Genomic DNA, 14,049 nt, shown 5'->3' with positions numbered 1-14,049 from the left:
GGCAAGGAAGAGTTTAAGGAGTGTCAGTTTTTTCTGACATGAGATTTCTGACAAAAAATAGTCCATTTGATGTTAAAAATTGAATATTTACATCAGGTTTTCAACTAAATATTTTTATACTGCACTATTTGAGATTTTTGTACTAAATCTGACTAGACACCTCCTTATGTAAAACTGGATGCAAAATGATGAAGCATTTTGATTAGATAGGAAGACAGACATTGCGTATGTGAGCATAGTCAGCTCCAGCATTAAAGACATTTCAGTCTTGATGCATTAACGCGAAAACATCCCAAGAGACGACTTGAGCCTTCTGTTGTATCAGGGACAGCAAGACATCTCAACATCAGTGCCTCCATTTGGCTGCCATGACTGATGGCACGATCATGAATTTACAGGGAAATCATGCTCACTGTCTGAATCAGGGGATGATGTTGCTTCTGAGTATTTTCTAAATTTAAGACCACCATTCTAAAGAAATTTTTCAAAAAAATCTAAATAAATGCTGAAACCTGTCAACGTGAACCTTCGACAATATGATCTCTTTGTTTATTTTGCCCCGAACTGTTGCAGACATCTCCCACAAACAAGTCGTCTTCATTTGCCAACTTTAATTCAGTAATGGATTTAAGATTAATTAGTTGGGGGGGGGTAGCCTCCCTTCATTTATAGTTTTGGGAAATTCTTGACAACATTTTAATAATTGTTTACTTTTGCAGTTATTAAGGGTTGTAAAGTCAAAATGGGTTAAAAAAATGTACTTGACGTGAAATGAAACAGTAAGGTTTCTTCTCTTGGCGTGTCGTTCCGAGTGGGTGTTTGCGTCTGTTGTCGTATCTGGCAACCCCGGAGAGTCATCAGAGCCGGCGAAGCTTGCGTCGGTTCCCTCCTCACTCAGCTGAGCTGAACATCCGCAGAAGGTAGCCGGTTAGCATCATGTCGACCGTCGCGGATACTAAGCTGTACGACATCCTCGGAGTTTCCCCATCTGCCTCTGAAAATGAACTGAAAAAGGTGCGTAGATTCTTAATCGAAGTGGTGTTTTGATAGAGTGGGAACACGATTAAACGAGGGGGCGGGGGTCACTAACGTTATCCAAATGTGGCCTAGAAACAACCTAATGCTAGTTTACTACACGCTAGAAGTAGCTACCGAGTGTGCTAGCCTAGCTGGTATACCAAGCTAACGTAAGAGAACTGAGAAATGGCACAGCGGCCTTGAGGAAAATTTTATCAAGCATTTATATTTGGGAATTATAATGTATGTGTTATCTTACTCAGATAAAGTGAAAGATTAATATTACGTTAGCCTGCCCGGAAGCCAATCATTATTATGGTGACCACGAGTGTCCTAGCTCGCCGGAAATTAGACGGTACATTCCAGCAAATAGTCTCCGCCAAGTCGGTCATTTACGAAGCCAGGCGCCCAATGGCTCTCCAAATAAGAGGAGAAATACAGACCTGCGACTTTTATTTCCCACAAAGTTTATGTGATATAATGTAACGCGTGGTTTTATAGACGATATGATGTTTTGATTGTTTGGCCTGTGTTTAGTGTGTTTTATTTGTTTATTGACGAGCTAATGTCCATGTTTTTGTGTGCACTTGGCTTGCGTGCTCTTATCTATGTTTCTATCTTTGAAGTCATTTCAGACGGCAGTTAACGTTGAAAGAACTTAACTAGCGAAAAATTTAAACTATGTGCCAAATGTGTATGACATTGTAGATCAATGTGATATCCGGTCAAATGTACCGTACGTGCAGATTAAGACGGAACTATTTTAAGATAACGTTAATGCCTGTCATCCCAGCTGTCGTGGTGCATGATTGCAAGTAATCATATTAAATTTTAATTTATGCTGGAAAAGATGCTCTTAATGGTTTAGTGAATTCTCAACTTGTCAGGAGATCAGGCCTGTTAATATGTGGATGATGTCCTTGTCAGTCAGTTCATTTGTTTGTTAGAACCCCATGAGACGGTCTGAGATGTCAAAGGCAGCGATGCTCTCACTGGTGTCCTGATGTTCTTGACAGCAGACCCTCAAGTCAAATCCTCATAGCCGCCCAGGAGAGGTCACATGGATGTAGGCTAGATTTGGCAGCTCAAGACTTCCACATTTCTTTTTGTCTTGATTCTTGTTTTATTTTTTATTTTTTCATAGGCCTACCGTAAATTGGCCAAAGAGTACCATCCTGATAAGAACCCTGATGCAGGAGACAAGGTATGGAGCATTTTCAGTAACTGCAGCAACAATTGCCCAACTGTTGGTACAGTGACATTATGACAACTTCAATTTTCATGATCACACAGCCCAACACTTTGATTCATACGAGGCGCAGAGCAGACAGATGAAACAACTTTTCCTTTTGTGTGTGTTTTTCTTTAGCCTCTAGTTCATCAAGCTAACTGTTTCTTCCTCTTGTTTTTATATTCCAGTTCAAAGAGATCAGTTTTGCATATGAGGTTTTGACAAACCCAGAAAAAAAGGAGCTTTATGATCGCTATGGAGAGCAGGGGCTACGGGAGGGAGGAGGAGGTGGTCCTGGCATGGATGATATCTTCTCTCACATTTTTGGCGGAGGACTCTTTGGGTTTATGGGGGGACAGGGTAGAGGACGCAATGGAGGCAGGAGGAGAGGAGATGACATGGTTCATCCTCTGAAGTGAGTGTTTTTAATTTTACCTCGTGAAAAACTTGTTTTGCTTAACAGGTTTTCTCAAATTGGTTTCTTGAGCTCACAAAGAGGTTTTTTTTAAACTGCTGTGTCATGTTCTTTTGATTCTAGAATGCAGAGAGTCAGCCTCGTATAATTAGCCTGAAGCTAATGAGACCCCATTGCCACCAACTACAAATACCAGTTAAAGTGTCACAAAAGAAACCTCTCAAGCACATTGTTCTGGACAATCCTCATCTTCTTTGTCCATCCATGTAGCCACAAAGAATTTGGTTTTAGCTTTTCTCCCTCTGCATTGTGAAGTCAAAACGGAGTGACACATTGTTTCAAAAAAATAATCATTGTGAGTTCAAGACACCTAATTTATGAGTACTCGAAAGGCAATGTACTTTTTTTTGGGTTAAGTTTCACTTTATTCCTGTTGGGTTCTTTGAATGTGTTTTTAAAAATACTGTTTTTGTATTCTTAACTCTTTCGTCACACAGAGTTTCTCTTGAAGACCTCTACAATGGTAAAACCACCAAACTGCAGCTTAGCAAGAACGTGCTGTGTGGTGCCTGTAATGGGTGAGTCTGCCTTCAATATTCATACTTCAGTTTGGCATTTCCAATTCCTGTTAGCAGTTGTGATGGTTATCTGTTTGTCTTGTAGTCAAGGTGGTAAAGCAGGAGCAGTGCAGAAGTGTGTGGCTTGCAGAGGTCGGGGGATGAGAATCATGATTAGACAGCTGGCCCCGGGGATGGTCCAACAGATGCAGTCCGTGTGTACAGACTGCAATGGCGAGGGTAATATGTCTGTAAACACCCATTCTCTTCACTGTACATGAATACGTTGAGTAACGATCACAACGGTGGTCTTTGTATGCATGTGTAGGTGAGGTGATCAATGAGAAGGACCGCTGTAAAAAGTGTGAGGGTCATAAGGTGTGTAAGGAAACAAAGCTCCTGGAGGTGCACGTGGACAAAGGCATGAAACATGGACAGAAGATCACGTTCTCCGGAGAAGCTGACCAAGCCCCGGGTGTTGAACCAGGAGATATTGTTCTGGTACTACAGGAGAAGGAACATGAGGTACATCATCCGCCTGTCACTGACATTCATTTGATCATCTGAAGTTGGGAATTCCAACAAAATAATGATGGACGTTTGACTCACACGTAGGATTTCCGTCGGGAAGGCAATGATCTTCACATGGTTCAGCGTATCGGCCTGGTTGAGGCTCTGTGTGGCTTCCAGATGACGGTCACACACCTCGATGGACGCCAGTTGCTTGTCAAATACCCGCCTGGCAAAGTCATAGAGCCAGGTAAACATGTCCTCATACAGCACAGACGGAGCTTCGCTTTCATCGCCGTGCTGGTTTTTTTATTCTGGTAGATTGTTGCTGAACAGCCGCAGATTATTGGATGGAAATGTTTATCTAGGAACGAAGCACAGAGAAACTGCTTAATATCTCAGTGATACATTTTGGATGTGGCAGGTAAATTATTTTTTCATGCTGTTTTGAAACTTTAAAAGAAAAATTAAATTATTCAAAACTATTTTCTGTGAAAAAAGATTCTGCTATCTTCAAAATACCAAAACTTGTAAAAGCAAGGATGTGATTGCCATTGCCTCATATTCTTGACAACTTGTTTTCTCCACATTGCGTGATACGCAGCGTGTCAATTGCAGTTTTTGAGGTAATTGTAACTGCATGGATTTATGTTTTTGCTTTGGTTCGTGTGTGTGTGTGTGTGTGTTTGTGTCAGGTTGTATTCGAATGGTGAAGGGAGAGGGGATGCCTCAATACAGAAACCCATTTGAGAAAGGAGACCTTTACCTCAAGTTTGATGTCCAGTTTCCTGAAAACAACTGGATTAGCGCTGAAAAACTGAATGTGAGTTGCATGTGCTCCAGCTGATTTCCCACAGTAAAGCTGAGTAAGCTGAAATGATTCTGGATTTTATAGTGATCCATATCTCTCCTCCAGGAACTTGAGTGCTTGCTGCCTGCCCGCGCCGAGAATCCTGCCATTGCAGCAGATGCGGAGGAAGTTGACCTTACAGATTTTGACAGAAGTCAAGGGTTAGGAGGCGGAGCCAGGAGAGAGGCCTATAATGATAGTTCCGATGAGGAAGGGGGTCATCATGGGCCAGGGGTGCAGTGTGCCCACCAATAGAAAGACTCATGCATAAAGACATGCACACACACATTAAAGCATATTTACATGCACATCCCATGAGTCCCACTGCTAACAGCATACAAGACTTGACGCACATACATGCACATTCCTCTCCTCATGACGCTTGTGAGAGAGAGAGATACACAAATACATATTCACGTATATCTACCCTCCTCTGTTCCATGGTGCCCATAAGAGACGCTGGACTTGTGATGGCCATTTTGTGTTGATGGACTGAAGTGCTCAGCAAAGCCTCCAGCCTGAAGGTGGTCCCATTCTCAAGAGGTTCACCAACTGAACTTGACTCAGACCTCCATGTTTTCATCCTTGGCTTTTATGTTTTACCGTTGGAAACACCAGTCTAGTGTATAAAATGCAAATATTGTTGACTTATCTCGTACAAGCCGGTGTAGTTTAGTCCGTCACTCACAAGCGCATGCTGCTTTCATGCTGAAGATGTTGCACATGTAGACCTGGGGTCCAGGCATGACAGAGTAGTGTGACACCACACACTTGTTTAATTTTGATGTGTGTCACCGCTATAAAAGTGAGCAGGCGACCTGATAACAGCCTAGAGAGAGTGTCCTCTGCACAGTCTGCTGGGATCTGCACATGGTAATAAATCCACCTCATCCTGAAAGGTGAACTGTTCTGAAAGTGGGACTCGCCGGTTCTGTTCAGTTCCATGCTGTCACATAGCTAGAAAATGAAAGTCCTGAGTGTAGCACCTGTCAGGCACCGTGTCTTTTTGGGTTCAGAATTTAAGCTCTTTTGTTTTTCTCTTTTTTTTGTCTTTTAGTTATAATATTTAGTGTGTTTGAGACCACAGAACTTGAACCTAATCTGTGTGCTCTTTCATTTAAGGATACACTTGATAATTGTGTATGTGTGGGAGCTGCTGTGGAATGTTCTGGCTTCTAATGGGTGAACGATATTTCTGCTTTGTGTCAGACTGCAGTGAGAGTGCACACTATAATATATATATATTAAAAAAAAATCGATGAAAGAGGAAACAACTGAATGTTTATTTACTGAGAATCTCTCCCATGTAGACAGGCTTTTCCCTCGTCGTCTCACCAGGCTGAGAGTTCACCTCTCTGTAAGGAAAACCACTGGGCTCGCTTCTGTAATATACATATCTCCCCACCATCGAACTTATGTCCTTTGACAGGTCCCAATATTCACATCCCCTTACACCTGTAAATACAGCCCCAGTCCGTAGGTACATTCAAAGTCCCTGCCCTTCTGTCGTCACATCATTTCTTACATGGCCAGCGTTGCCCATATAAGGGGAGTTGATGGAACCTCTGTGACTCGTGTATGTAATTTAGGTCACAGGGTCAAAAGTGTACACAGTTTAAAAGGGTCATTGATTAAAGGATATTACTGTTGATGCTTATGTTTGTCAAGATGATAATTAAACTGTATAATAAACAGTCACCATGAGTCTTTGGTGAGTCAACCATGAGTCAATCTCATTGTGTCCACATGCACAACTTGTGGATTTTTTGGGTTCTGGATCAGTGGTTCAATGAACAGAAATACAGGACACCCTTGCGAGGTAACAGGGCCTGTTAGACACAAGTTATATTCCTAATGCTTATTTTATTTACTTACTGGGCTCATAGTTCACAATTACACTGACTTTTACACACTCAATGTAGTCTGGCGAGACAAATATCACTCTTACAGGCAGCAGAATGTAAAAAAAATAAAATTTCATGTGAAAGTATTTTTTTCCTGCAACCATTCCATGACCCCCAGGTTGAGAATCACTACAGAAGCTGGAGGGCCACCATTTGTGATTCAAATAACATTTTATCTCAAGAGTCTAAATTGAGACACATTCTGTTCTGCTGTGCCACTTATTGACCGGAAGCCATTGGTTGGACAACCTGAACGTAGAATAAAGAAACAAAATTTTAAGCAGCTGTTGTATCAGCGTCTGATCCGTCCTCAGCTTCTCTGTCATGTTGGGTTACTGGACCCAGGAGTTCCTTAAATCCTGCAGTGTTTCTTTTGAGAGTACAGAAATTAACAATATTGAACATGGCGGTTGACGTTCACGTGTTGTCTAACCCAGAGAGATATCCTCTCACCTGTTTCTTCTGGCCTGCATGACGCAAGAGCGCTCTCGCCTTAGCTGCTCCAGTCGCTCTCTGACTACAGTCTTCTGCTGGTATTTGTCCTCCTGAAACTCAACAACAGACTGTATTTGCAGCACTATTGTACTCATAACACTGGTATAATACAAATGTGGTACCTGTGGTAGGTCATGTGTCAGGTGTCTTAGCCTGTCTCTGTGTTTTAGCCCAAGCAAATCCTCCTCTCCTTTTTTATTCTGAATGATTGACAGGCGTTCCTGGACCTAAAATGAACAGTGTTAACAAGGCATGTTAGTGTCTCTGCTCCTTTTCTTCACCTCACTTATCCCCTTTAGTCCCCCCCCCCCCATCTCTCACTCTCAGGAGTTGTCTCTCTCTGTCTCGCTGCTGCTTCTGCTCCACCTTTCTTTGCATGTCCACTAGGTTGCGCATTGTCCTCTCTCTCTCCAGGACTGACACAGGCTCTCTCGCTCGTTCTTTCCCCATCAGAGAGGATTCCCTCATGGCCTTCCTCTGCGTGAGGCTTCGGTCAGTCTTGCAAGAGAGAAATTGATTAATGTTAAAAACCATCCAACTTAACTTCAGACAAAGATGTCAGAAGACTCACTGTGTCTTGTGGATGGTATTTCTGCTCCTCAAGGGGGGGCAGTTCAGGCTCAGACTCTGTTGCAGTGGTACAGGTATCAGTCTCCACCACCTTGCTGCTCGCATTTGCGGTCACATCAGATGTTCTATCGTCTATGTCATGCTGCTTCATGTCAGGACAGTCAACCAAGAGAGGAGGTTGTGTAATCTGATGGGTGGCCTCTAACAAAGCCTGAGCTTGCAGATCACATCCTCTCTCTGCTTGATCGGATGTTAGCGTTTCCTCTGAGGTTAGCTAACAGGAGTGTAGAAGGAATGAATCAGAAGACACTAGAAAGCACTACAACACATAGCCACACTAAGGTGAATTTCTGACCATTTGTACTTTTGTGCCAGGCTCCGAATTAAAGCTACAGGCAGCAATTCTGATGGAACGTGAAGTTTAGAAAAAAAATGGTGTCCAGTGACACTCACAGTCTACGCCTAAAAACATCAGTAACTTCTTGAAGTCTTTCTGATCAAAGTTGAGATGAATTGATCAAACCACTAGGAGTACATTAAGGTGTAAGCAAAAAAACCTCCCGTCATTCCCTAATGCCAGCAGGTGGCGCTAAGACTAAACTGCCATAAGATTATGTGGGAGCTGTCCCTGGCAACTGACTGCTGATAAAATAAGTAAACGTGAGCCCCTTGGTGATTAGGTGGAATGCTGACTGAGAGTACCTTTTCTTCTGTGCTGCACTGCTGGACTACAAACATTGTGTCAGGGTGACACGTGGAACCAGACTGGAACACTCCATCATGGCGTCCTCCAGCTGTCTCCTCCCATTGTGTGTGTTCAGCTGTGCTGCGTATGTCACAAGGCTGGACTTGGGTATCCAGGCTGCCCTTGTGCACCATGCCTCTGTCTGCAGCCTTTCCCCTACGGTCTTCCTCCGGCGGTTTACTCCAAGCAAGTGCGATCAGCGAGCCCTGCTTCTCACAGTCCTGGGGCCTCTTAGTTCCACTGCCCTCTTCATCATCACAGGTTCCTTCTGCAGCAAAGCCCGCATGAGTATTACTTGCTGGATCTGACACGCACAAGATCTCCAAGTAGGGCAGGTCCTCCACTGTTGCTCCACAGTCTGGGAGAGAGCATCACAAACTGTAATTGAGTTTACGTCTCTATACGCTGGCATGTGTTTGCATTACCTGCACAGACATCCAGCTTGCTAGTTGCATTGTCAGCTTTGTTTAGTTCTCTGGGTGCAACAACTTCAGGAGGCCTGGCACTGATGTTCTGGGTCCCAGCAGGGCCAGCATAGCAGGGCTCAGCTGTGTTTTGTTCCTTGCTGGATTTCCGGTTCAAGTTTGGATCAGGAATGAGCACAGAGCTTGATGTGAATGGGGCGTCTGAGACCGGGGGTGGAAGCAGGTTGGGATTGTTTTGCGCTTTAAGTTTAGATTCAAACTCATCTCGCAGTGCTTGGAGACTATGTGCACTCTGAGGGAAACACATCATTTTAAGATGTTATTACAGAGCTTTGCTCCAGATTGTATGCTGATTGTCTTGTCTCACCTCGTCCATCAATGCTGGCAGTACCGCAGAAGCTTGGGCATCCTGCAGCTTCATCAGATGGGTCAGGAGGGCTAAGGCACCATCTTCTTGGAGGTCTTGAGAGCACACAGCCTGTGTACTACCTGTGTGTGTCTGCAGGGTGGCACAGGTTTGTTTCAGCCTTGTCTTTAAAGAGGCCTGTGCATCTTCTACTGGAAAGGAAGAATATGGGATTAAGGTAACTGGAATGCAAGCAAATGAAAATGAATAAATATTCTATGTAACCTGGCTTTTGCAGATCCTCTGGGGGGACCTTATGTGCCAACTGGATCAGGTGCTTCCTCTCATGCTCCTGAGTCAGAACCAGCAACTGCAGCACTGCCTGCTGAGAGAGTTAAGGTCTCACTTCTGATATTTCTACTGTGCTTTATCGCCCCCCCCAAAATACATAAAATTCAATAATAATACAATATGAACTCCAAATATCTCAGAATGGTCTTTAGAGTTACAAAACCTGCTGTGGTGATATTGACATTTTTTTTTTTATTTCCACTTCTTCTTCATCTTCATACTGTAGCCACAAAACTGCCTGTTCTGCTCTGCACGGACTCTTCACATCTGGCCTGAACAGATAAGGTGAAGCGCAAGGGTGTGTGTGTGTCACAGGCTCTGTAGTTAATGATCCCGAGGGCAATTGACATTGTTAGTGTTTGTCTCACCATGTCTCCCAGGACTGCATAGCTGTTAGAAGAGCACCGTAAGACATTTTTTCTCTCTGAGCTCTGAGAATCGCTAATCTAATGTATAAAGACAACAATCGCAGGTTCTCACTGTCGAGCCTGAAGAGAAAAAAAGGAATAAAAACATTAATGACTGGGCAAAGTGTGATGAGAAGAATTATAAAGTAGATCAACCCATGAGTAAACTCAAGTCACTCAAATGATCTGACATGATGTTTGATTTTCATAAAGGCAATTTACTTCAAATTAGAAGGAATGCATTGTATTTATGTGCCTGCCACAAACTCCCAGGTGTTCCTCAGATATTGAGTGAATGTGAGGTGACAGTGACCTTGAAATTTGACTAACAGAATATTATCAGTTCCTCCTCGAGTCCCAGTTCACAAATTGCCAAATCTGAAGAAATTCCCTTAAGACCTCCCTGGGATATCACATTATCAAAAATGGGACGGACGGATGATAAACCAAAAAAATACTGGCTCCGGCTGATGGCTATCATAGGCACAGAGGTATACAAGCGGTGTGCGAGCCTGATGCATGTTAAAAGGATGTACCTGTCTCCCAGGACTGTGAGTGTGTCTCTTTCCTCTTGCCAAGATGTGTGTAATTTATGCAGGAGAGAAGCAGCAGTCCAGGACTCTCTCCTGGACTCATGGCAGGCCCTGCTATAGCAATAACAGGAAGGAATTATGTATATAGATAAATATATAAGTGAGTTTCCCTCTTATGGATCACTGGTGCAGTGCCACTTATTTTAGGGGTGGGGCCATGAGTTATGTGACATCACAAAACCTCCTTGAAATAATGAGTACTGCACTAGTTAGATAACAGAAAGACTGTTCTTGTTGGTAAAATATAAAGTATTGTTGTAATGTAATTTGATTGTTGTTTTCTTGACAGTACATGTAGTTTTTTTTATTCATTTGAAGTTTACAGTTTTAATCTTGGTGTGTGTTACCTGTATAACACCCTGAATGCTCCCGGAAGCTCAGACAGACAGAGCATGTCACCTGACTCCAAAGCTTCCTCTGCGAGATCCTCCAGTGCCTCCTCTTCCTCGTGTTGTTGCCATGGCGGCAGCCTCTCCCACACATTTTGAGCTGTGATATCACGAAACAAAAACAAATTAAAATGTGAGGAATCAAGCAGGGGATTGAACTCTGTGTTAAACTGTGGTGATGTTTCTTACTGTGATGCTCTTGAAGCATTTCTGTATAGAGGAAGTGGGCCACAACATCATACTTCACCTCCAACAACAGCAGGATGTCTGACAGGGAGACAAAGCTCCAAGCCTGACCTCTGACCCCTGGGCTTTTGCCTTGCCAGGGAGAGGCTAACATGCTTTGTACACCCTCTAATGCCAATCTAAAACAAACAAACCACAAACACATACATGTAAAGGCCTCAATGTTTTGGGTGCATTTTTTTTTTTAACTCACAGAATGTAGCAATAATGCTACAGAAAACATGAAAGAAACCTTTACTTACTATTTTTTTGATCTGCGTGTACGTGAAGTTTATTAATCCTGTCATTTTATCCATTTTAATTCTGTGTTGAAGGCTACACGGTGGTGCAGTGGTCAGCACTGTTGCCTCACAGCAAGAAAGTTACGAGTTCAAGTCCTGGGTCGGGCACGGGATCTTTCTGTGTGGAGTCTCCATGTTCTCCCTATTCCTGCATGGGTTCTCTCTGGTACTCAGGCTTCCTCCCACAGTCTAAAGACATGCAAGCATGCTTATCCAGTTAAGGGTCGCGGGGGGGCCGGAGCCTATCCCAGCAGCCAGCGGGTGAGAGGCGGGGTTCACCCTGGACAGGTCACCAGTCCGTCACAGGGCCAACACATAGAGACAGACAACCATTCACACTCACAGTCACACCTACGGTCAATTTAGAGTATCAATCAGCCTCGTCCCCTCTTGATGTCTTTGGACTGTGGGAGGAAGCTGGAGTACCAGAGAGAACCCACACAGGCACAGGGAGAACATGGAGACTCACACAGAAAGATCCTGTGATGGAGCTGGGGCTCGAACCCGGAAACTTCTAGCTGTGAGGCAACAGTGCTGACCACTAACCACTTGATAATTTCATCCTTCTTTTTCTTTCAAACTTTATCTTTTAGTAATGCTTCCCCCAACACATTTAATTGTGTGTGTGTGTGTGTGTGTGTGTGTGTATGTGTGTAAGGGACTTCGTGTCTCATTGCATTTATATGAACCATGTCATAGGCCTACAAATAAAGTTGGGCTGGTTAAATGACACATTCAAATGGTGTAGCAGTTTATCATATGATGAGCGAATGTTACTGTGTGTTGATAACCGCTAACAGGAAACGTCAAATAGAAGGTGAGACAGTATCATATTTACCTCTGCACTCTCACAATGAGATGGTACTGCTCACCTGGACCAGCTCTGCCTGGCTGCTTTCTTGAGCCTCCTGCGACCTCTTACTCTCCAGCGCTGCTCTACAGTTCCCACCTGCCTCCGACTCTGTGTGCGGAAAATTAAATAGTTGCCAGTGATGATGAAAAGGGATGAAACAACTTCACTCGGGGGAAAATCTGCTCTACTTACCTGTGAGAAGGAGTCTAAAGATTCTAAATCTGAGTTGTGAGGATTGTTGAATTGTTCAATGATCTCTGACAGGTCCTTCTCACACAGAGACTTAAGGTGTCCCACATTTAGCAGCTGCAGTTCCCAGTAAAGCTGAAGATACACACTTGTATTTAGTTTCTCAAATATTGCCAAGTGAAATTTGTTTCAGCATTTCATTTATTATACCTTTTCCTTTCTCTTTCTCTCCCTCTCCATTTCTATGAGAACATCCAAGACATTTACACCAACACAGGACCACCCATTGTCTCCTCCTGCAATCTGACCAGGACACAGTTTTAGTTTTTTACTGAAATTAAAGCAGCTCGCGGCCACTTTATAACTCTGACTGGCAAAAGTGTAAGTCGTAAACATCTAGAGATGAAAAAAGGTAATATAACCTAATTAACTGAAATGTATTGTACACACAGATATGAAAAAGGGTCTTTTCAGTGATCAAGACCAAGATTAGTTTATTTGTCCTATTAGGTATGTTTACTTCACAATTTCGTACATCTTGAGTGCCAAAATGATAATATTGATGGATCAAATTAAGATCATTCCTTCAAAAATGGAGGTAAACGAAGCCTTAAAAGTTGATGCAGTTACCATCACAGTGACTACACCCTCTAAACCAGAAACAAAAAATAAAAATACAAAGGGTGAACCCCGCCTCCTGCCCGAAAGCTGCTGGGATAGGCTCCAGCCCCCCCCCCCCCCCCCCCAACCCTTAACAGGAATAAGCAGAAGAAAATGGATGGATGGACAAAGTGTATTAAAAAAGCAAGTAAACTGATTTTTAGTAAAGTAGAATATAAATCAAAACACATGATGGAGAGCATATGTTGATACATATAAAATGAATAGGAATATTAATATAATAAGTGAGTAGTTCAATAAAATCCATCTTCAGTCAACATTTGTTGATTTGAAATGCTCAGTGTGACAAGCTAACATTAGGCTGAGATGTGGGGAATAATTCAAAATTGAAGTGCTCACCCATAACATTGTAAAACCCGGTTGTTTTTATTTACTTCTTTTTTGCAGCTGAAGGAGACTTTCAGTTGTGACAGTGTAGATGCTGCAAGGAAGATGTTTATAAAACTGTACAAAAAGAGAAAGTCTTCAGTCCGGGAGCACAATATGTGTGTTACCTTCTTCATGGCCATGCGTGCTTCTTCTGTGCTGGAGGGAACATGAAAGACTTTGCGGTAAAGAAGACTCACATCCTCGGAGGAAAACTCAGCTCCAGCAGACATCCCGAGCGACAGGTACAAACCCCTGACGCACTCCTACCGCAAAACATCAATATATTGTTTGGATGCAGGGAAAACAAATACAGTTCACAGAACAAAACATCTCACCTGCTCCATGTTTTGACTGTGGGCTCATAAATTATACAGGCTGTTACTATGGTTACCATCTATCACAGGGATTCAGAGAGGAGTGAAAGTGGATACATGGTCATGTGACACCACAGACAAAACCATTGTGTAGCTACAAGTGAAAGTTGGTCATCTCATCTGCAGTGGTGCCAGAATATGTAGGATTTTACAACAAAAATTCTAATGCTGACATGTTGATTTCATAATAATAATAAATACAGCATACTCATATATTGGTGGAAAAGAGGATTAGTTCATCTTTGCCTTTG

The 14,049-nt window shown here is 43.0% G+C and overlaps 2 protein-coding genes across 2 annotated transcripts; one reads left to right on the top strand and one right to left on the bottom strand.

Annotated features, from left to right (window-relative positions):
• The first annotated feature begins 802 nt into the window (after positions 1-802).
• dnaja2b (DnaJ heat shock protein family (Hsp40) member A2b) lies at positions 803-6,314 on the top strand. Its single transcript, XM_086208880.1, has 9 exons — positions 803-1,014; positions 2,162-2,221; positions 2,437-2,663; positions 3,161-3,241; positions 3,327-3,460; positions 3,549-3,745; positions 3,836-3,980; positions 4,426-4,553; positions 4,647-6,314. The coding sequence occupies exons 1-9, from the start codon at positions 937-939 to the stop codon at positions 4,833-4,835; spliced, it is 1,239 nt and encodes a 412-aa protein (XP_086065006.1). The 5' UTR covers positions 803-936; the 3' UTR covers positions 4,836-6,314.
• Positions 6,315-6,841: 527 nt separating this feature from the next.
• Positions 6,842-13,679, bottom strand: LOC147258822 (uncharacterized). The gene is made up of 17 exons (XM_086207948.1): positions 13,550-13,679; positions 12,585-12,677; positions 12,378-12,509; positions 12,205-12,293; positions 10,995-11,170; positions 10,764-10,905; positions 10,360-10,467; positions 9,785-9,904; positions 9,575-9,688; positions 9,351-9,454; positions 9,087-9,277; positions 8,720-9,011; positions 8,146-8,652; positions 7,551-7,813; positions 7,301-7,477; positions 7,102-7,206; positions 6,842-7,029 (listed from the first exon to the last, which is right to left on the bottom strand). The coding sequence occupies exons 1-17, from the start codon at positions 13,652-13,654 to the stop codon at positions 6,934-6,936; spliced, it is 2,814 nt and encodes a 937-aa protein (XP_086064074.1). The 5' UTR covers positions 13,655-13,679; the 3' UTR covers positions 6,842-6,933.
• Between the last annotated feature and the right edge of the window lie 370 nt (positions 13,680-14,049).

This window comes from Aulostomus chinensis, chromosome 7 (genome assembly GCF_037954235.1).
Source record: "Aulostomus chinensis isolate RoL2024-O1b breed Wild chromosome 7, RoL_Achi_v1.0, whole genome shotgun sequence".
NCBI lineage: Eukaryota > Metazoa > Chordata > Actinopteri > Syngnathiformes > Aulostomidae > Aulostomus > Aulostomus chinensis.
The sequence above is the reverse complement of the archived record's forward strand: the minus strand, read 5'-3'. Positions and strand labels throughout refer to the sequence as shown.

Coding starts and splice junctions, on each gene's coding strand:
- dnaja2b (XM_086208880.1), top strand. CDS start 937: ATGTCGACCGTCGCGGATACTAAGCTGTACGACATCCTCGGAGTTTCC. Junction 2,664..3,160: donor GACATGGTTCATCCTCTGAA/GTGAGTGTTTTT, acceptor TTCGTCACACAG/AGTTTCTCTTGAAGACCTCT. Junction 3,461..3,548: donor TACAGACTGCAATGGCGAGG/GTAATATGTCTG, acceptor ATGCATGTGTAG/GTGAGGTGATCAATGAGAAG.
- LOC147258822 (XM_086207948.1), bottom strand. CDS start 13,654: ATGTCTGCTGGAGCTGAGTTTTCCTCCGAGGATGTGAGTCTTCTTTAC. Junction 9,455..9,574: donor ATATCACCACAGCAGGTTTT/GTAACTCTAAAG, acceptor ACCTTAACTCTC/TCAGCAGGCAGTGCTGCAGT. Junction 7,478..7,550: donor AATACCATCCACAAGACACA/GTGAGTCTTCTG, acceptor CTCTCTTGCAAG/ACTGACCGAAGCCTCACGCA.